The sequence below is a fragment of the Macadamia integrifolia genome, chromosome 5 (assembly GCF_013358625.1).
Source record: "Macadamia integrifolia cultivar HAES 741 chromosome 5, SCU_Mint_v3, whole genome shotgun sequence".
Lineage (NCBI taxonomy): Eukaryota > Viridiplantae > Streptophyta > Magnoliopsida > Proteales > Proteaceae > Macadamia > Macadamia integrifolia.
In genome coordinates, this window is record NC_056561.1 from 33883785 (window position 1) to 33904752 (window position 20968).

General features: G+C 38.3%; 3 protein-coding genes across 6 annotated transcripts in view; 2 read left to right on the forward strand and 1 right to left on the reverse strand.

Moving 5' to 3' along the window:
• The window catches only part of LOC122079159 (ubiquitin-like-specific protease 1D), a 47418-nt gene extending 33593 nt beyond the window's left edge, over positions 1-13825 (reverse strand). Inside the window, exons 1-4 of one of the 4 annotated variants that reach the window (XM_042645416.1) lie at positions 13247-13820; positions 10231-10282; positions 9412-9506; positions 9173-9333 (exon numbers count right to left, since the gene is read on the reverse strand). In XM_042645416.1, coding sequence (XP_042501350.1) covers positions 9173-9333; positions 9412-9506; positions 10231-10282; positions 13247-13534 — 596 coding nt within the window. In that variant the 5' untranslated portion in view covers positions 13535-13820. Of the gene's footprint in view, positions 1-9172; positions 9334-9411; positions 9507-10230; positions 10283-13246 lie in introns of all 4 variants that reach the window. The other 3 variants (XM_042645417.1, XM_042645419.1, XM_042645418.1) reach the window with 3 other exon arrangements.
• Positions 13826-17251: 3426 nt separating this feature from the next.
• On the forward strand, positions 17252-18818 carry LOC122078030 (uncharacterized protein At2g29880-like). The gene is made up of 2 exons (XM_042643906.1): positions 17252-18164; positions 18255-18818. The coding sequence occupies exons 1-2, from the start codon at positions 17835-17837 to the stop codon at positions 18816-18818; spliced, it is 894 nt and encodes a 297-aa protein (XP_042499840.1). The 5' UTR covers positions 17252-17834.
• A 504-nt stretch (positions 18819-19322) lies between these two features.
• Positions 19323-20027, forward strand: LOC122078556. Its single transcript, XM_042644586.1, has 2 exons — positions 19323-19640; positions 19728-20027. The coding sequence occupies exons 1-2, from the start codon at positions 19341-19343 to the stop codon at positions 19878-19880; spliced, it is 453 nt and encodes a 150-aa protein (XP_042500520.1). The 5' UTR covers positions 19323-19340; the 3' UTR covers positions 19881-20027.
• The last annotated feature ends 941 nt before the right edge of the window (positions 20028-20968 follow it).

The window sequence follows — 20968 nt, forward strand, 5'->3', positions numbered from 1 at the left end:
GCAACTTTCGACCAAGTTATTGAATCTTGCCATCAAGTCTTATGTCTGTTAGTCAGTTGAGTAAATCATTCAATAAATTTTTATCCTACTTGTGTTTTTCAGAAACTCCAAACAAGGAAGACAACTGTAGACAGCATGAGAAGGATGCTCCTGATTACTTCGAAGACTTTGCTCCTACCTTTGCTTCTACTGCTTCAGTGCGTCTTCCCCTCTCTAGCGGAATTATTCACTGGGACATCTTTCTCTCCCCAAGCTTCAACGTATGGTTCCCAGCTGCAAGCATATCTCTTGACTTGAGTGTGAGGCGTGTAAACTTGGAAAGCATTATCATACTCCGTTCCCTTCTTCTAATGTCTCTCAAAATTCCTCTTTATTTTCTTTAGTTCATCTAATGTTTATGGTATACGTTCGTCAAGAGTCTGTTATGATTTTTCGACTTTGTTACCTTTGTTGATGATTACTCTAGAACAATTTTGTTATATCGATCAGAGTTTGAGTCTTTTTTTAAACAATTTGTAATGAAATAAAGACTCAGTTCAGTGTGTCATCAAAATTTTCCGCTCAGACAGTGCTCTTAATTATACTCATCGAGAAATAATTGAATTTTGCTTTATTCATGGGATTACACATCAAACTAGTTATACATAATTACATATATACTCCTCAGTAGAATGGCGTGTCTTGAGGAAAAACTAGCATTTGCTGGAAGTTGCTCGATCTATTATGTTTTACATGCATGTTCTCAAGATTTATTGGAATGGTGTTGTTCTGACTGCATGTATTTGATTAATGGCATGCCATTTGTTGTCCTTAACAAACTATCTCCCTTTTTTTATGGTTTTCTCCAACTCGTCCTTGTTTGGTTTACCACCATGGGTGTTTGGTTGTGCATGTTCATTCACAACCTTCATCTTAGTCTTGATAAACTATCTCTACGTGCTACCTAGTGTGTATTCCTCGGGTATGCCTTCACTCAAAATTCGAACCGAACCAAACCGATCCTTTTTGGATTGGTTTTGGACTGAGGTATGTTGGGACCGGCTAAAAACCGGTCCAAACCAAACCGAATGAAACCGATAAAAAAATAAATGAATATGAGATTATAAATTGGTGAATTGGCCATCCATTTTTTACAATATTAGTGAGCAAATTTTTTATTGTAAGGGGAATTGTTACAAATCATTGAATATTAGGTTATGAATAGAAAAATTGATTTGTAAATTGTAATAATGATTCCATTAATTTCCTTGTTCACTATAGAAAACTAGTTGGATAGCTAAATGAATGATTGGATAATAGGGTTCATTTTGTGATTCCAATATTATTTATCTTCTTAGTAATTTGTAATCCATTGGTTTCAATATTAGTTATCTTTCCCTTACAACGATAAACCACGATTTAATCATAAATTTAAATTGTTTTTTTCGTCAAATCTTGTCATTATAAGTTATGAATGTAAGATTCATTATGGTTCAAACCCAATAATAAACCGATCTAAACCGGTATTAACCCGATATTGAAAAACCGAAATAAATCGAAACCAAACCGGACCCAAACCGAAACCGACCGAAAACCGAAGTTCCTTAACGGATTAGTTTTGGTCTCCCTCATTCCTAGACCGAAACCAAACCGAACCATCCAATTGACACCCCTAGTGTTATGATCCCATTACGTATCAATATTTTGGTAATGTAAATGTCATCTTTTTCTAAACAACAACATAATTTTTTATTGAGAACTTGAGAATCATAAGTTGGATATGATCCCCTTGATCCTCCACTTATTCTTGTACTGAACCCTCTTATTGGCTCCACCACCACTACTACTACTTCTTCTCCTAAGCAATTGCTGGTATCCAAGCATCATTCAAGTCAACTTCAACAGTTCCAGCAGATCCTCCAACCATTCCCTCTACTTCATCAGAACCTTTGCCTAGGGATCCTACCTCCATTAACTTGTCAGTTGCTCTTTGTAAAGGTAATAGAACTTGTCCTCAAAAATATAATGTTTCCTATCCTAATTCTCAATTTGTTTCAGTTTCTCACCTTCCACCCTTCCTTCGTACTTTTTCTTTATCTTTATTTTATCTATTGTGTTTGTGCCCACTAAGCACTAGGACGCACTGTTACACTTTGGTTGAAATAATGCTTCAGTGTAGAGATGGATGCCTCGTTAGATCGTAAGACATGGTCTCTTATTGAATGACCCTCAAGTAAGGAACTCGTGTGGTGTCATTGGTTGTACATTGTCAAGTATCTACCATATGGTTCTGTTAAGAGACAAAAAGCTCACTTGGTTGCCAAAGGATATACTCAGACATACAGTGTCGATTATTTTGAGACCTTCTCTCCAGTAGCTCGTCTTAATTTTGTCGTCCTTGAATGTTATTAACTGGCCTCTGTTTCAAATTTCAACTTGATATCAAGAATGTTTTTCTTTATGATGATATCAAGGAGGTTTATATAGAGCAACCTTCTAGGCACATTGCTCAAGGAGAGAGTACACCCAAGGTTTATCAGCTGATGCAGATACGGCTGCCCTTACCAGGTTGGACCAACATAACCGGCTTTGGAAGCCAAGAGTCAAGAAGAACCGGTCCAGCCCAGGGTTTTGGTCCAACAAGGGTTGGAAATAAAATTAGTAGTTACTTAGTATTTTATTTCATGCTTTTTACCTTCCAGAGTTGAACGTAGGAGTAGGATTTATTTCCTTTGCTTTGGTTTCTTTTTTATTGGTTGTTCCCTAGTTTAGGTTAGTTTCCATTTCAGTTAAGCTTTTAATTCTATGCCTTTACTTTCCTATATATTGACTGTAACCGATGGACAAAGGAGAATGATTTTGATTATTGAATGAAGATGTTGAGTTTGTGCACTAGTGAAGTATGAGATTCCCCTCTTTCCCCCTCTACTCTGATTTCCCCTTTCCCTAAGGTTCTCCATTAATTTGGTATCAGAGCCGAAAATCCCCATTCGCCTTCTACCTTCCATCTTGCTCTTCCCTTTCCCCTTTCTTTGTTTCGGTTCTACAGAAACTGAGAACAGAGAAAGAAAAAAAAAAAAAGGTCGATTCTTCACAAGATCGACCCTCTATCTCACCGCCTCCTCTTTCCCTTCACCAACTTCATCAATCCCTCCCCTTCCTTGTTTTAGGGTTCTGGCGAGTGGAAAACAAAAAAAAAAAAGGAAGTCGAAGAAGAGAAGGCGGAATCATCCCTGCTAAGGTCCTTTAAAAAGAAAATCCGTGAGTTCCTTCATCAAGGGCATTTCAAGTAAAACAAGGCAACTAGTAACGGATTTTCCGATGCATCGCCACGAGCTGGGCGAATGTGGCTATGCTCTTGATGGCTATGATCTTGAGCCTCAGGTTGACTTGGCCTAGCGTTAGCACGCATCAAACAAAATCAAAAGAAGAAAGAAAAAGAGACAGAAGAAGATGAGAAGACGGAAACCTAGAGAGTCGAGATATACCTGCTGCTGGTTCCATCGTAAAAAGAATGGTCTTCTTCTTCTTCTGTCGGTAACCCAAACCCCACCCCCGACACCTTTCTCTTCCCTTTTCTTTCTTTAATCTTTTATTTCCCCACTTTGCCCCTCACTTTATACTTTATTTTCTTTTGTCCCTATTTATTCTTGTTTTACCACTCTACCCTTTACTACATGCGTTGTGTTTACCTTGTGATTCAATTCGATAATCCTTATAATTACAACCCTGCCACTCACTTAAAGGATTTCACTTTAAATACAAGTTTGCCATCCTTATCATAAACTTCATATATTTACTGTTCCACCATTACCCGTGAGTATCCTTTGCTTATCTCCACCATGGTAACCAATAGTGAAGTTGTTCAACAGCTGAACTCCTATAAGGGAGAAACTGATACAAACTTTTGAAGCTCTTACTACCATTTTCACCTCTCTTAAGACAATGATGGAATCTAAACAAATTTCTGTTGATCGATTGGTGGCTGCAGATAGGGAAAGAGTCCCATCCAGTCTGGGGATTCTTCCAACACGATCCGTCACTACCACTGCCACCACCACTACTTCATACACCACCCCACCACCATATGGAACTGGTCGATATGATGATGGAGAGGAACGAGCAGCAAAATTGGATGTTCTTGATTTTTATGGAGATAACAATCCAGAATTGTACCTTAACTGGATTCACAGCTTAGAGGCATTCTTCACAATTCACATAGTATGGGTTGACTGAGGCCTGAAAGATCCTATTTGCAGAGGCAAAATTGAAAGGCATAGCCCGAGTCTGGTGGGTCAAGCAACAACAACAAAACCGAACTTGAGGCATTGGTTTAGTGACAACTTGGGCTGAAATGCATAAAGTCATGAACCGGAGATTCTTGCCTTCAGATTACAAGCAACGCATGCATCTCAGGTTTGCACAGTTGAAAGAGGAGAATTTGACCGTTAAAGAATATGTTGCGAGGTTTAATTATTTGGCTACTCGTTCTGATTTTGAGTGGGATGAAGTATTACTGGCACAATTTCGCAATGGTTTGCACCCTCAATTTAATGCTGCCCTTACATCTAGTCGACTGCCTACTATGGAAGATGCCGTGCAAGCAAGGATTAAAGTATCGGTATCGGTCATCGTATCGGTCGACCAAAATTAAGATACGTATCGGAGGGTATCGTATCGTATTGGAGATACGCTAAGATATGCTAAAGATACGCACATAAATGGATAGGAAACACTTTTTTATATACATTTGCATAAAAAAATAGTTAAAAAAAGTTATATATAACATGTATTATGCATAAACAGTAAATTGAGAGTATCGCACTAAGAATCCAAGGTTTGTAATTGTCCCATAAATGTAAAATCCTTGTTCCCAACCTTGATTTCCACTTTAGTTAGAGAGAAAAATGGTTGGCAGCAACTTTGGAACTAAAACACCTCAAAAAATTAAGTTTTTTCTAAAAAATTACCCATTTTGGCCATTTTATGACCATATCGGTACATATCGGTGTGTATCGATCGATACATACCGATACGCACCGATACGTATCGATACATACCAATACGTACCGATACATACCGAAACGTACATTTCACTTCAATTTTGAATTTTTCATAGAGTATCGGTACGTATCTGTGAGTATCGATGCGTATTGGTGGTGTATCGGTGCGTATCGGTGCGTATCGTAGGATACGTATCGATACATAAGGGTTTTAAAATTTTCATGATACGTATCGGTATGTATCGTGCCGATACCTACCGATACGGCACGATACGCACCGATTCTTAAAACCATGCGTGCAAGTAGTGTATCAAGTTAAGCAAAGTCTAAAATGCCCATACAATCGGAGAAATTTTGCAGATACTTTTCCTCGAGGTACTATTTCCATTCTACACCAACCTCCTACCCAAGAAATGTCATCTAGCAAACCATAGGCTAGTGCTACATCCATGGCCTCTTCACGACCTAGTCGGCCATATTCTCCACCTCGACATGTTTCTGAAATATCATCTTCACGGCCTACTCATCCATACTCACCCCCTCGGCGTGGTTTAGATAAACCTTCTGATGCAATAAAATTTACAATTTGGTGCTACTCATGCAATGGATTTAGACATATCAGTGCTCAATGTCCCAGCCGCTTGGTTGCTTTTATTGATAAGGATTCTCCTATACCATATATTCCCGAAGAGCAACTTGATTCTAGCACACTTGATTTAAGAGAAGAGCGTGCACCAGGTGAAGTTAATGACACTCTCAGTGATGAAGACCAACATCCTTTTTATGTTATTCATCATGTGTTAACCACTTAGAAAGCCACTAACAATGAAGATTGGCACCGCAGTAGTATTTTTCAGACTCGTGTGAAGTGCAATGACCAATTGTTAACCTTGGTCATTGATGGAGGTAGTTGCATTAATGTTGTCTCTGAAGACGTTGTTTGTAAGCTGGGATTGAAGACAGAGCCACATCCAAATCCCTACAAGGTTGCTTGGGTGAACAACATTAATCTCAAAATCACAGATAAGTATTTGGTCACATATTCTATTGGTGGATTTAAGGATGCAATCCAATGTAACATCCTCCCTCTGAAGGTGTGCCATATCCTTCTTGGTCGACCTTGGTTGTTTGACAAGAAAGTACAGCATTGTGGCTATGCCAATACCTATGCTTTCAAGCATGCCAACAAGACTATGAAGTTTCATCCTGCCAAAGATCTCCCTAAAACTAAGCTCAAGAAGATGGTGGGATCGTTCCTCATTCAGCGTATTCCTTCAAACAGTCTCCTCGGTCCTTTTCCTAACTTGATAAAGTTTAGTTCTTTTCAGAGGAGGAGAGTTGATGCAGATCTACCCTTACCTGGTTGGACCAGCATGACCGGCTTTGGAAGCCAAAAGCCAAGAAGAACCGGTCTAGCCTAGGGTTTTGGTCCAACAAGGGTTGGAAATAAAATTAGCAATGACTTAGTATTTTATTTCATGATTTATACCTTCCAGAGTTGAACGTAGGAGTAGGATTTATTTCCTTTGCTTTGGTTTCCTTTTTATTGGTTGTTCCCTACTTTACGCTAGTTTCCATTTCAATTAAGCTTCTAATTCTATGTCTTTACTTTCCTATATATTGACTGTAACCGATGGACAAAGAAGAGTGATTTTGATTATTGAATGAAGATGTTGAGTTTGTGCACTAGTAAAGTGTGGGATTCCCCTCTTTCCCCCTCTCTACTCTGATTTCCCCTTTCTTCCTTAAGGTTCTCCATCATCAACTTTACAAGGCTATTTACTGGCTAAAACAATCCCTCCTGACAAATTCAGTATTCATTCGTCTAGTTATTCACTACCATTTCACCTAAAAGCTCAAATTGTTAGGGAAAGGCAGCTTCGATGGATAAAAAAAACTCCCCCGCACGTGCAGGGCCAAGATTTCGTGGTCATTGCACATGAATCTCGTGACGCATTTCCTTCGCACGGCACCGAGGGAGAAGAAATATCGGGAAAACTCTTCTGATGCACTTCTCAAGAGTCAAACACTCGATCTCTCTGCTCTAATACCATGCTCACCACTGCTCCACCTAAAAGCTTGAAATTTTAGGAGAGGGCAGTGTGAATGTATAAATCAACACTAGTAATGATTATTCTAGGATTGAGGATGTCAAGGCATATTTGCATCAACATTTTCAGATGAAATATGTGAGCATGCTCAGATATTTCTTGGGTATTGAAGTTGTTCTCAGTACAAAGGGAGTCAATTTATCTCAAAGGAATTATGTGATTGATCTTCTATTTGAGAATAGTATGTTAGGCTCTAAGCCTGAGCATACTCCTATCATCCTATGAATCCTCATCTGAAGCTTGAGTCATTTGATGGCAAAGACTTCGGAAAAATATCATACAGACTTGTTGGAAGACTTATTTATCAAACCATTACTCGACCGAATATTTCATTTGATGTAAGTGTAATCACAGAAACTCCTAAACAACTACACTATGAGGTTGCCTGTCGTATTTTGAAGTACCTCATAGGTGCTCCCAAGAAAGGTCTTGTTTATCGGCATCAATATCATGCTGATATTATGGGGTTACTCTAATGCTGATTGGGCTGGTGCTCAAGGTGATAGTAAATCTACTACTAGATATTGTACATTTGTTAGCAGAAATCTTGTTTCCTAGAGGAGTAAGAAGAAAACTACGGTGGCTCAGTCGAGTCCTAAGGCTGAATATAGAGTTATGGCATATGCAGCAGCTGAAATGATGTGACTGAAAACTCTCATTCAAGAATTGGAGTTCTCAATTGCTAAATCTATGACTGTGTACTGTGGTAAACAAGATGCGATCTATATTGCTAATTATCTAGTTTTCCATTAGAGGACTAAGATTATTGAGATCAATTGTCATTTTGTGAGGAATGCAGTTCTACATAAGCTAATTTCTACTCCATTGTCAACTCAGCTTATCAACTTGGCGATATGCTGACTAGAGCATTATTCAGGCCTGCGTTTCTCGGTGATTGTTCTTGTGGTATATATACCCCAGCTTGAGGGGGAGTGTTAAACTGTATCTTGTGGTACTGTGGGATAATGTGGAAGTGTTGAGTTGTAATTTGGTCTTTAGGTATTTACTTTTTACTGTTATTAGACTTGGGTTGTATTTAGACTCTTGATTCTCAGTAGATTTTCAAACTAAAAGTATATTTCTCAGGTTACAGGGAGCTAGACCACAGTTTAGGCACTTCAACAATTCCATATTGTGGCTGTAGCTCCCCTTCTTCCTCCTCCTCCTCCTCCTCTCTCTCTCTCTCTTCTCTTCTAGGTGCTGGTTTCCAAGTTTAGGATATTCTCACAAATCTCATTTTTGAACAAAAGTTCTCAATCATCAATAAAATAAATAAATAAATAAAAATTTAAAAAAAAAAATGATATGAACGTGGTTTCATTTACTCTTCCTTTTTTTTTGTTTTTTTTTTTTTTTTTTGGGGGGGGGGGGGAGAGAGGGGAGAACATTTTCATCCTAAACACTGATCTGAAAAAATTGATGTTGAAGTCGATTGATTCTAATGTTAAGGCCACAACCACACTACCTAATTTATATATAGATAAAATGTGTTGGTTCTTTTTCTTTTTAGATTTTACCATCTTTAAAAGAATCAAAAGACTAAAATAAAGTTTTCCTATTTAGCATATTTTCCGCTTTTTTTTTTTTTTTTTTTTGGCTACAATCCAGGCTGTCCATACCAATCAGTTGCAGTAGAAGCACCAACTGGCCCCAAGCATTTCAGTGAACATCCTGTTTTTCTAAACATTGGTTAAAACAGGCTTTATCAGATGCAACAACAGCCACATATGTCCATGCTGCAAAGTAAGTGTCAAAACAAGTTATAAGAAACTTGCAAGTTAAAACTATTGTTAACAGAAAATTAGAGAGGAGACAGATAGAGGTAAACCGTTAACCATTATTTTAGCCACACATCACCACCATCCCCACAGACAGACGAGCCCAATGGCACAATCATCATAAAATTATAAATGAACAAGGTAGATTAAAAACAAAATTAAAACAATCATAACACTTCCAGTGCAGTAACAGCAGCAGTGAAACAAAAGACAGTTGGAAGATAATTTGCAATCATATCAGTAAATCATGTAACAATGTAATATTGAAAGATCAAAATATAGTTGATTTAGAAATGCATACTTCTTAGAGAAGCGACCAGACAAGTTTTCCCCCTGATGGTTAAGAGAACGGGTAGCAGTAACCTTTTGATCACCACCATTTGGGAGTTGCTGTCTATCTTTACCAAGAGAGTTACCAACAACAGACCTACAAGGTAAATCTCTTGAAGACACTCTAGATGCCTGCTTTTCACAATCAACAATTCAGTTGCTCAGTTACACTATAAGTGTGTGCATAAAACCCAAAAAAAAAATCCCTACCTTACTTTCCATTAGTCCACTAAAACATTCAGAAAATGTTGATTGTGAATGGGATTTAGAAACTGAACTGGAACCATTGCATGCACCTGCAAAACCTTCAAGTATCAAAAGTTCACAAAATTGCCAAACCAAAAACCTAAAGATTGCAATTAAGTTCCCTCAAAGATTAGACAAGATGAAAAACAAGTATAATAATATTCTTGAGGATAGATTTCTGAGATTAGTGAAAAATCCAACCCCATGGATATACAAAACTTCAAAAAATAAAACAAAGTAATACACATGTTATATCAGTATGGTAATCCCCTTGGGTTCAGCAGACAATAAAGACTACAAAGTCATATATGTAAGGACTGATATACTTGAGATGTTTACAACAACAACTAGCACGAGACTGAAATTCAGCATATAAATAAACAAGAGTTGAAAGCATATTTAAATACACTTCTTAATATCTAAGTTTAATTTTATAAGTACATGGCTCAAATTCAAGCAGGATATCTGGTTTAAAAATGATACAAAACCCAAATGAATCACACCTAATATTGAAGGATCTCAAGAGAGGACGGACCAAGGCGCAACGGTAAGGTTGTTCTATTGCGACCTACTAGTCGCTAGTTGGAGTTGGGAAACAGCCTCTCTGCAAAGCAGGAGTAAGGCTGCATAAATTATGACCCTCCCAGACCCCGCAGTGCGGGAGCATTGTGCACTGGGTACACCCTTTTTATTAAAGGATCTCAATGTGCTATTAAAAACAACTAAACAAAAAAATAGCTCATAAAAACAAAAATTTACATTATGAGGTCAAGCAATTCTCACCTGAGAAACTTGAGCTTTGGGATTGTGTGGCTTTCTTGCAGTCATCATCATCCTGAACAACAAATATGGAGATGAAGGGTGAGGTGATCATCTAATATTGACATACGTAACGCATAAAAAGAGCCAAATTGGGTACAAATAATTTAAATCACGACATTAGAGCATAAAGGCAATAGAATCAGGTGAAGCAATTAAATGGCTGGCAAATCCATGAATGATTGAAACTTTAAAACCAGACTGGTTTTTGACTTATTCATCCACATATCCTTTTCAAAAATAAAACCTTTGGAGGCAAAAAGGATCCTCTACATAAAATATGTCTACCTGCAATTTCTTGGATCTAGGCAATAGGTAGTTTCTAGTGGATCATACTTTTTTGACATCCAAAGCCTCCAAAAGTTGTTTTAGTGCAGACAGCAACAGTAGCAAGTTAATATCGGTTAACCAGCTTATCAAGACATCATTTTTGTCAATTATTGTCACAAAGAAGATGGGGGGGGGGGGGCAAAAGCCATCTATGAATTCATGTGGGAATTACACCAACATTTCCTTGGGCTGATCGAACTGTTTTAAGTCAAGATCAGCAGCATCTTGGAAAATCTTTAGGACCTCAGGTTTGTAGTGAAAAGTTCTTTAGCTCCGTCTCCTTCCAAGAAATTCAGGCCATAAAGTAAGAATGCATCTATGGATCCCCTCAGGAGAGTTTTCTGTTCCTTATGCTTTCTTTAGATGCTTGGAAGATCAATGTCAAGTGGCTGGTTAATGAGCTAAACCAAAATTTTGGTCTTTAAAAGGATTACCTGTTCAGCTACAGACCATAGCCAGATTTGTCATCCAACTGAATTCTGCAGTCTGTAAGATACTGTATTTAAATTTGAAAAAGGAATGTTTATCTGTTGTGATTTAAGTTTCTGAACCTGTCAGTTAGAAACCCAAGATCTGTAACCAGTAATTACAAGAGAGAGTGAGACTGCAAGGTACTGCAATGTCAAAAGTCACAGTCTCCCCTCTCTACCGTATATATATTATTGTAATAGAAAAGATTTACAATCGGCAATGATGGAAAGTCCTTGTTGTACAAGTAAACACAAGATAGAAGTCAACTTAAATAACTCTAGTCTAACTAAGAATAGAAATCCAACTAAACTAGGAAAGAATCTAAAGCAAAATAAAGAAAAGGAAACTGTCCACGATGGGGACAATCCCCTTATCGTGACATATCTTAACACTCGCCCTCAAGCTGAAGTATAAACATGTATTAAAAGAAAAGCTCCAGCTTGGACCAACAAGAATATAAAATCAAATGCAACACCAGTATTGAAGTTGTAGACTCCAATGAACACAGAGAGAAAACTCCAATCAACCATCATAAAGCCAGTAGCAATATCAGCTCAAGTACACCAATCATCAGCAACATCAGCAGATAAAAACCATCATGTAGAACCATCATCATGAGCGATAGATAACACCGACCGCAATTCACAAAATATCATAGTAGCAACTAGCAAAGCAGCATCAAAGGATCTTCCCAAGGAAGGCTAGTAGCAGGTAGTCACCTCCACAAAGAAGAGAAATAAAAGTGTAGCATCCAGTAGCCACCAGTGTATGTAAATGGTCTGTAATATAATGCTTCCGCTATGTTTATGTGTGATCTGGGAATTTGTTAGTTTGTTATATGAATATATGTGACCTTAAGGGTCGATGCTTGGGTGGGTGTTGTCCTTTACCCTACCCGAATTTGGGGCGTTATAGTTTGCGCTTATAATTGATTATTTAACCAGTAACATTCAAGATGAAGTTCTGTGGTGTATGTTTTTTGTTGGTGATATTGTGTTGGTGGATGAGACAAAAGCAAGGATTAACGCTAAGTTAGAGTTATGGAGATCAACAATGGAATCAAGAGATTTTAAGATATAAGTAGAACAAAGACGGAATACATGGTGTATAACTTTAGTTACACAACTTATACTAAGGCAGATGACGAAATGGTGAGAATTGAGGAGAGAGAGATGCTACAAAGTGATTATTTTAGATATCTAGGGTTAACCATAAATAAAGAAGGTGATATAGAGAATTAAAGTGGGGTTCATGAAGTGGAGAGGTGCGTCCAGAGTACTGTGTGACCAACGTAGTCCTTTAATGCTTAAAGGAAAATTCTATAGGACAATCATATGACCATCTATGATGTATGGGGCGAAATGATGTGCAGTTAAGAAGTGTTATGCAGATAAAAACTCAGTGTAGCAAAAATTAAGATATCGAGATGGATGAATGGTAAAACTATGAAGGATAAAGTAAGGAATGTATTAGAGCTAGTTTTGGAAGTAGCTCCGATACATGATAAACTACGAGAAATTCGGTTAAGGTTACATGGCTATGTTCAACAAAGGCCTTTGGAAGCTTCAGTACAGATGAGTGATTTGATTCAGATTGAATGATCTAACAGAGCCAAGGATAAACCTAAAATGACCTTAAGAGAAGTGGGGAGATTGGAAATGCATAGCTTAGATCTTGTATCAACTATCAAGTATGACGTCAAATAGAGCTGATTGGACTGAAAGGATCCATGTAGCCAACCCAATTTAGTTGGGACAAAGCTGATTTGTTGTTGTATACATAGGGTTACAGTAATAATGAACTCTTCAGGACAAGCCATAAAGTATTACAGACTTACAAAAATGGGAGATGGATTCGAGAATCACACCATGGCTACCCACAGCAAAAGAACAGCCATTTGCAGTAAAGAGATCGGCATATTTCAGTAATCATAAATTCTGAAATTAAACCCACCTTTTCTTTTTCTTTCTTGTTCGCGTGGGGAGGGGGTGTTCTGGGTATCGACCACGTATCAATATGTGTAATCAGAGAAGGGGGATTGAGGAAAACCGCCGGGGGAGGGGGGAGAGAAATAACAATAGCAAGTGAAACCCCATCATCACATAAATGCATGGAACAAACATAACAGTGACACATAAAGCAACATATAAAAGCATAGATCGTTGTAGAGTAAGAAGACCTTCTTCAATCGGAGGAGGCCCCTGCGTTTCCTCTCCTCTTCCAGTCGCTGGAGACAGGCACGAAGTTTCACACCATTATCGGGCAATCTGGAGGACATATCGTTGACGGTTCGTTGTAATCTGAGAATTTTTTCATCGAGGCTATGATCTGAAAGCGCTGCCAAGTCGTCGTCTTGAGAGGACTGCCCGACAGGCACCACCTCCAGGTCTGCCGGTGCATCATCGTTTTTTAAAAGGGCATTAAAGTCAATATCCAATGGTTTCTCACCCTTCTTGCCTTCCTCCATTTCTACGCCTGAAAGGAGGCAAAGAAACGAAGAAGGAGAAGAGAAAACGACAATAAACAACACTTTTCACACTGCCAAACCCAGACAATAAAAATCAACACTTTCCACACTCCCACACCCAGGTCGATTGAAATCTGTGAGATGATTCTCTCCAATTTCTTCCTCTCTCTCTCTCTCTCTCTCTCCCTCTCTCCGAGTGGGAGGATGAAAAATTGACAGAAAAGGAAAAGAAGAAACAGAGAGATGGAGAGAACTTCAGAACCGCAGTCGTTGGTCAGTGGTGACTGTGATTGACGTTTTTTATGAACCGGGCGTCCGGCCGGGTTTTTGGCGTTATTTTGTCAGAAATAACTTAAGGGTCTGTTTGGTTGCAAAGGGAGAATTAAAAAGCAAAAGAATTCAATTTTAAGATTTTAGAACAATGAACTTCACCACTTCATATGACTATCAAATTCCGCTCTACTTAACATCTAAGACTTTTTAATAATTATTATAAAATGTATTTTTTTTTTTTTTTTTAGGATATAAAGGGAAAGCAGATTACACACTTGAGACCTGCACCATTGGTACAAAGAAACAAGGACCGGAATTAGGCCACATAGTCCTATCCGCAATGGACTGGGCCCTCCTTGCTATGGAATCTGCAGAATCATTTGCAACCCTTGGAATACATGAAATTTGACAAACATCAAAATAAGAGGCAATATGTTTAATATTATCTTTGACTAGCTGAACCATTGATGCCGACAATTTTGAGAAATCCTGTAGGCATGAAATGACCTCTCTGTTGTCACTTTCTACCACAAGATGAGAGGCATCATATGCAAAAGCCGCCAACAAGCCTTCTCTTATTGTCAATGCCTCACCAATCAACACTGAAGCAATATTACAGGGGTTTATTACAGGGGTTTGAAACCGCAAACCGAGTTCGGCCCACGCTATCCAGCAATATAAACCCCAACCCTCCACGGTTATTGACTTGATTGTAGGATGCATCACAATTCATTTTGTAAAAACCAGATGAAGGAGGGGTCCAAGCGGGTGGTGGTGTGGGTGAAGAGCCTGCTCTGGAAGGGTTAACCAGTGAAAACTTTGCTTAAAGGAATTCATTGCAAGCTTTTTGTGCTGCCTCAATCACCTCCATATGTGTCCACACCTTCCGTCCAAAGACTAGGTCGTTACATGCACACCAAAGAAACCAACCAATGAAGGAGCATCGTGAAACCAACTCCTTAACTGTCCGCTTATCAAAAATAGAGAAAGAAGACCAGCTAGTAATCCATTTATAAACTACAACACCTATAGCTGTTGGTACGGTAAAAGAGAGGCTAGAACCGAACCAAACTGCTCTTGCAAATTCACAGGTAAGTAAGATGTATTCACCGGTTTCATAATCACAACCACACCTAGGACACTTACCATCAATTGAGACTTGGCGTTGAATAAGTGCAGAGCCAGTAGCTAATCCATCAACGAAAGATCTCCATAAGAAATTCTTAATCTTTGGAAGTGTGTAACAATTCCAAATCAATTTCCAAACCTTTGACGGAACCGTCGACCACCGATGAGAAGATGATGCTAAAGGTTGAAGCCTCTCCTTTGCAAACCATTGGTTACTTAAAAGATGGTAGGCAGTTTTAACTAAATAGCGACCATTATGCTCTGCACCCCACACTTGCTAATCCTCAGTAGGAAAAAGACTTAATTGAATTTGATAAATTGCATCACGGTCAGCCGGATGGACAAACTGATCAATGAGACTTCTATTCCAGTAGTGGTTCTCCTGATCCATAAAGTCGCAAGCCATCTGAAAAGGGCAGTCTTCAATTGGGGGGTATTGCAACTAGAAATTGGGTAAGCTAGGTAACCAGTTATCATACCAAAAGTTGATCCGTTCACCAGTTCCAACCTTCCAAAGTAAGCCAGCCTTGAGCACCTTCCTACCTTCCATTATACTTCTTCGTGCCCAGGACGGCCTTGCACCCATAGTTGCATCTAAAAAATCACAATGGGGAAAGTAAATAGATTTGATGAATCTTACCCATGGTGATTCCGGCTCACTCCAAATCTTCCAAGCCACCTTTGAAAGCAAAGCCTTGTTGTGAAGAGATGGGTCATAAAAACCCAACCCTTCTTTCTCCTTAGACTGGCACAACCTAAGCCATGATACCCAATGGATCTTCCCGTTTTCAGAGCTATCACCCCAAAAAAACTCTGAGGCCACTCTCCTTAATTGAGAATGATGAGAAACAGGAAGTTTAAAGTGAGATGCTGCATAGTTAGAGAGAGAGAGAGAAAGCTACTGATTTCCACAGAACTTCCTTGCCTGCATCAGATAACAGATGCTGCTTCCATCCACTAAATTTTTTCTTTGCTTTACCAAGAAGATCATGGAATAAATCCGCCTTAGACACACCAAAGATAGTTGGTAAACCTAGGCATTTGCTGGGACCCATGCCACATGGAATCTTTAGGATACGGGAAAACCAATGGCGAAACTGCCGTGGCACATTTGGGCTAAAGGAGAGAGATGATTTTTTTAAATTGACCGTCTGGCCACATGCCTTACAATACAACTCCAAACATTGCTTCAGAGAGCAAACTTCCTCCAACCTCAATTTTGAGAATAGCAAGCAATCATATGCGAAGAGGAGGTGGGTGACAGGTGGACCCTGATTATGGGCCTGGATACCTCTAATAAAATTGGCATCCTCAAAGCTTGAGATCACGCTACTAAAGGCTCTGTACTGTAACATTCTAAAAAATCAATTCTGTTGTTTTTTTATTTTTTTGGAACAGAAATAGAGTAAAAGTTGTATGGTAAGTCCGGTTCAATTTCTTGTTTTTTTTGTAATGAACCGGCACTTTTTAAGTTTTAGAATCCATTTTTTTAAGCATGAAAACCAAGCTTCTCACACTCAGAATCTATTATGATCAAAAGGCGTAGAATGAAGGCTCCCACTTAAGTACGAAAGGGTAAAATCGAAATTTGCACTCAAAACATAAGAAAATGGTAGACCGAACCCTAATTCATTATCTTTCTTGGAATACCAGAAGAGAGAAGCATACAGAAACCCATCTCTTCATCCTCCTTCCTCCTTCGCCTAACCAGTCACTTCCCTCTTCCTCCCTCATCTCTTCATTCTCCTTCGCCCGAAACCCATCCCTAACCTCCCTAACTGGAAACGAAACAAATGGCAACCTAAACCAGTCACTTCCCTCTCCCTCCCTCATCTCTTCATTCTCCTTCGCCCGAAACCCATCCCTGACCTCCCTGACTGAAAATCTATCTCTCCACCCACAATTTTTTATCTCACAGCGGCGATTCAGCGATCGGCGCTAGGTCCAAAGCAACAGCAAGTTTCACGGCACAACAATCCCTGAAGTCCTAAACTCCTCGACCAGTGGCGGACACTCCAAGCAGGCACCTGCAGAAATAGGTTAGAAACAGAGAAACACCCTCTTTCCCTCTCCTTGTGCGCTACAGAAATTGTTTTTTTTTTTTGTAACAACAGAAGTTGGTTCATGCTCAATATGATTGATTCCTGATGGTTGATCAAATGCCCGTAGTATAATAATTAAATTCCAGGCGGGTTAGTTTTGTTGAAAGTAGATTTTATTTAGTTATTCTTTTTTATTTTTGGGGAAGGAATCCATTGTGTCTATTTTTTCGTGTATAGGTGTTTGTATTTCTCTCTTATTATGCATGAAGCCATCCCTGCATCCCAAGTAATTTTATGATGTGGAGTCAGTGGGTTATGGTAAAAGGGTTTTTTTATGTGGCACCATAGATTTTGTTTATTTTGGGCAGTGAACACTCCAATCTTATTAAGCATGAGCTCATCTCTGCATCCTACATTGACGATGTGGATGATCAGCTTTTCGAGCTCACATCCATGTCAGGTTTATTACTATTTTATCTGATGAATAGCTGCCGTTTCATATTTCATATTTAGGAGAAGAATAAAAGAGTCAAATAAGACACAAGAGAAACCTCTCTCCTTATTGTAGTGTAAATCCATTGCATTGTCTGTAACTCTTTATCCCTTGACAATGAATATTTTTTGTATTTTGCAACCTTTGTTTATGTAATTTTGGATGCAGTCTGTGAATCCCTTCTGACACCAATGAAAGATAGAGGGTTGACACCTTCAATTGTTCTCATGGGGCTTCATTGTATCCTTATACCTTCTAGAACCTATCATAGATTAAGGGTTAGGGTGCCTTGGTGAAAATCAGTGTTTTCAATTTGGATTTTAAATTCATGTTCTTTTTTTTTTTTTGGTAAAATAGTGAGAAAATGTCAACTTCAAAACAAGCAGTTAATGAGACTGCAAAATGGAGCCAAGCAAATGTAGACACCCTTATTGTTCTGATGGTAGAGGAAGTTAAGAAAGGAAATAGGACTACTTCGACTTTTAATAAAGCTGGTTGGAACAACATTGCCAATAACTTCAAAGAAAAAACTGGGGTCAACTATGCCATTGTACAGTTGAAGAACAAAGTGAACAAACTGAGGCAGGATTATAGTCAGTTTAAGAAGCTATTGGAGACAACTGGTTTTGGTTGGGATACTGCTTCAAGAACTTGTACTGTTGATGATGAATCCATCTGGGAATCTCATATTAAGGTATGCTCAATTTGTATTTAATTTGAGTATTTTGAAATGCCAGGATATATCAATTCAAGTATTTTATTATGTGTATTTTTTATTTATTAGGATAACCCTACTTGGGCACTATTTAAGAAGCACAGACTACCACAATGGCCAGAACTATGTATGGTATTTGGTGATACACATGCATACGGTGAAGGAAGTGGGACTCAAACAACCGTGTTGGAAACTTTGGGAGTCGATGATGCTAGGAATATGATTGAGTCTTATGATGAGTCAAGTTTCGCTGATGAAGTTATTCCATTAGGTGACACTCAAACTGAAGCAGTGGAAAAAAGGCCAGCTACTAAGCATAGGCATGATAGGACTCCAAATGCGAAAAGGAGGAGGAGCAAGTCTAATGATTGGTCAATAGCATTCAAGGCAATTCAAGATATGAGTAAATCAAAGGTAGAACGAGATGCGAGCATGTCCACTACTTCAACACAAAATGCGGAACAGATGTACAGGATTACTAGGGCCATGGAGGTGCTTGAGTCAGGATATGAGTTAGATGAAGCACTATACGAGAAAACACTTCAGAAGTTAATGGCTGACCCGCAATGGAGAGAAGCATTAATTTCCTGCCCTCCTCATCGGAAGTCAATACTCCTTCGTACCCTTCAGTAGTTTGCTTCTTGAAAAGTTCTTTTAATTAGATAGATTGATAACTCTACTTGGATTGTGCCTTGACCCTACTTTTAACTTTGATGGTTTGCTATGTTTTCCTTCACTTTTTAAGATGTTATGGATGACTGTGTCTTGACTTTTTTTATAACTGTAGTATTTGATGTCCTGAATATTTGATCATTGTACCTTGACACTACTTTTAACTTTGATGGTTTACTATGTTTTCCTTCATTTTTTTAAGGTGTCTTGGATATTTGTTCAAAATTATGGTTTGATGTGTTTGCATATTTCTAATTTTATATTATAGGAATGGATCAAAGAATGATCGCATCTAGGGAACACATTGAACAAATGGAAAGGGATGACACTGATGCAGAAATCATGATGTGTATGATGTTGTTGATGAAAGCATATGATTCATTATACACTAGAGAGCCCATACGAGATAGTAAATTGACAGGACCAGAGCGAGTGAGTGAGGTTCTAAACAGACATATAGACAGATGCTATGAACAGTATAAAATGGAACGCCATGTCTTCCTCAACCTTGAAGCATTAATGCGACAACGTGGTTGGTTGGAAGATAGTCGATATTTAAGAGTGGATGAGCAGTTGGCAATGTTTATATCTATCGTTGGTCACAATGATAGGTATAGAGACATAACAGAACACTTTCAGCGTTCTCTTAACACTATAGGTGAACACTTTAAGAAAGTGTTACGTGCTTTCATACTACTGGGACAAGAGAATATCAAACCTCCAAACTTCAGTCGTTGCCCTAAACAGATTCTTGAAAAACCAAAGCTCTATCCTTTCTTCAAGGTATGTTGTTTATAATTAAAACAATGATTATGTTGTTTTGTGGTTATACGTGGTTTGATTTGATGAATATCCATGTATTGGTACTAAGACTGCATTGGCGCGATTGATGGCACTCATGTTAGTGCTTCTATACCTCTACCCAAACAAATACCGTACAGAGGAAGGAAAGGAGATATGACCTGGAATGTTATGTGTGCATGTGACCTTGACATGAAATTCACTTTTGTGTACGCTGGTTAGGAGGGTTCTGCAAATGATTGTCGAGTATTCAATGAGGCATTGAATAACCCTAAATTTGAATTTCCTCATCCTCCACCTGGTACATTCTAAATCTTAACCTCACCAGTTGATTATGCTCTATTTTACATATTGTGTTGATTCATTACTTTTCACTTTACGTGCTAGGTAAATATTATGTGGTTGATTCTGATTATCCATCTACTACTGGATTCTTGACGCCGTTAAAAGGACAAAGATACCATCTAAATGATTATAGGAATAGACGTCCAAGGACAACAGTAGAGCTATTTAATAATAGACACTCTTCTGTTAGGAATGTCATAGAGCGCAGTTTTGGTTCTTTGAAGAAACGCTTCCCAATTCTGAGCAAAATGCAATGTTTTCCACTGAACACCCAAACATGCATCGTCATTGCTTGCTGTGCACTTCACAACTTCATTCGGGAGGAAGAAATTGCAGACAAGAATTTTAAGGAGTTTGGTGAAAATTGGTGGAATGAGGAGCCTGAAGAAATTCAAGATTATGTACCACCGACTCACATTATTATAAGCTTAGCAGAAAGAAGAAGACAGATGGATGATCTTAGGAAAAAGATTGCAAATGAGTTAGCTGTTAAAGCCGGAATGGCTCAAATTACATGATTACATTTTGATGATTGGATTTAAACTTTGAAGTAGTGGGACATGTTTTGCAGTTAAGAATTAAGTTGGAAGACCTAATTTATGCCCTTAAGTTCATAATTAGATACTTTAAGAATTATGTCAATACTTGAATTTATTCTTGTTCATACTTTTATGTTATTATGATAGATCATATTTTTGTTGAAACATTTCATATTTCATATGGCAAGGAAACACGGCCAAATATTTCATATTTGAAGTGAACACCATGTTGTTGATATGGAGATATTCTTATTTGTCTCATTTGACTTAAGCTATTTGGGTAATAATGGTTTTCATAACTTAGAATTTATTAAAAAACCATTGACTATCCTTAGATTTTATTTAAAAATCACAACTTTGACACCCATGGTGAAGATGGCACTTTATGTAAATATTGGTTTCTAACATAAACGATTCTGTTAAGTA

Bases quoted from the DNA above. Each gene is read 5' to 3' on its own strand.
- LOC122078030 (XM_042643906.1), top strand. From the start codon at position 17,835: ATGTCAACTTCAAAACAAGCAGTTAATGAGACTGCAAAATGGAGCCAA. The intron at 18,165-18,254 runs GTATGCTCAATT...TTTATTTATTAG, and splicing joins TCTGGGAATCTCATATTAAG to GATAACCCTACTTGGGCACT.
- LOC122078556 (XM_042644586.1), top strand. From the start codon at position 19,341: ATGGAACGCCATGTCTTCCTCAACCTTGAAGCATTAATGCGACAACGT. The intron at 19,641-19,727 runs GTATGTTGTTTA...TATTGGTACTAA, and splicing joins AGCTCTATCCTTTCTTCAAG to GACTGCATTGGCGCGATTGA.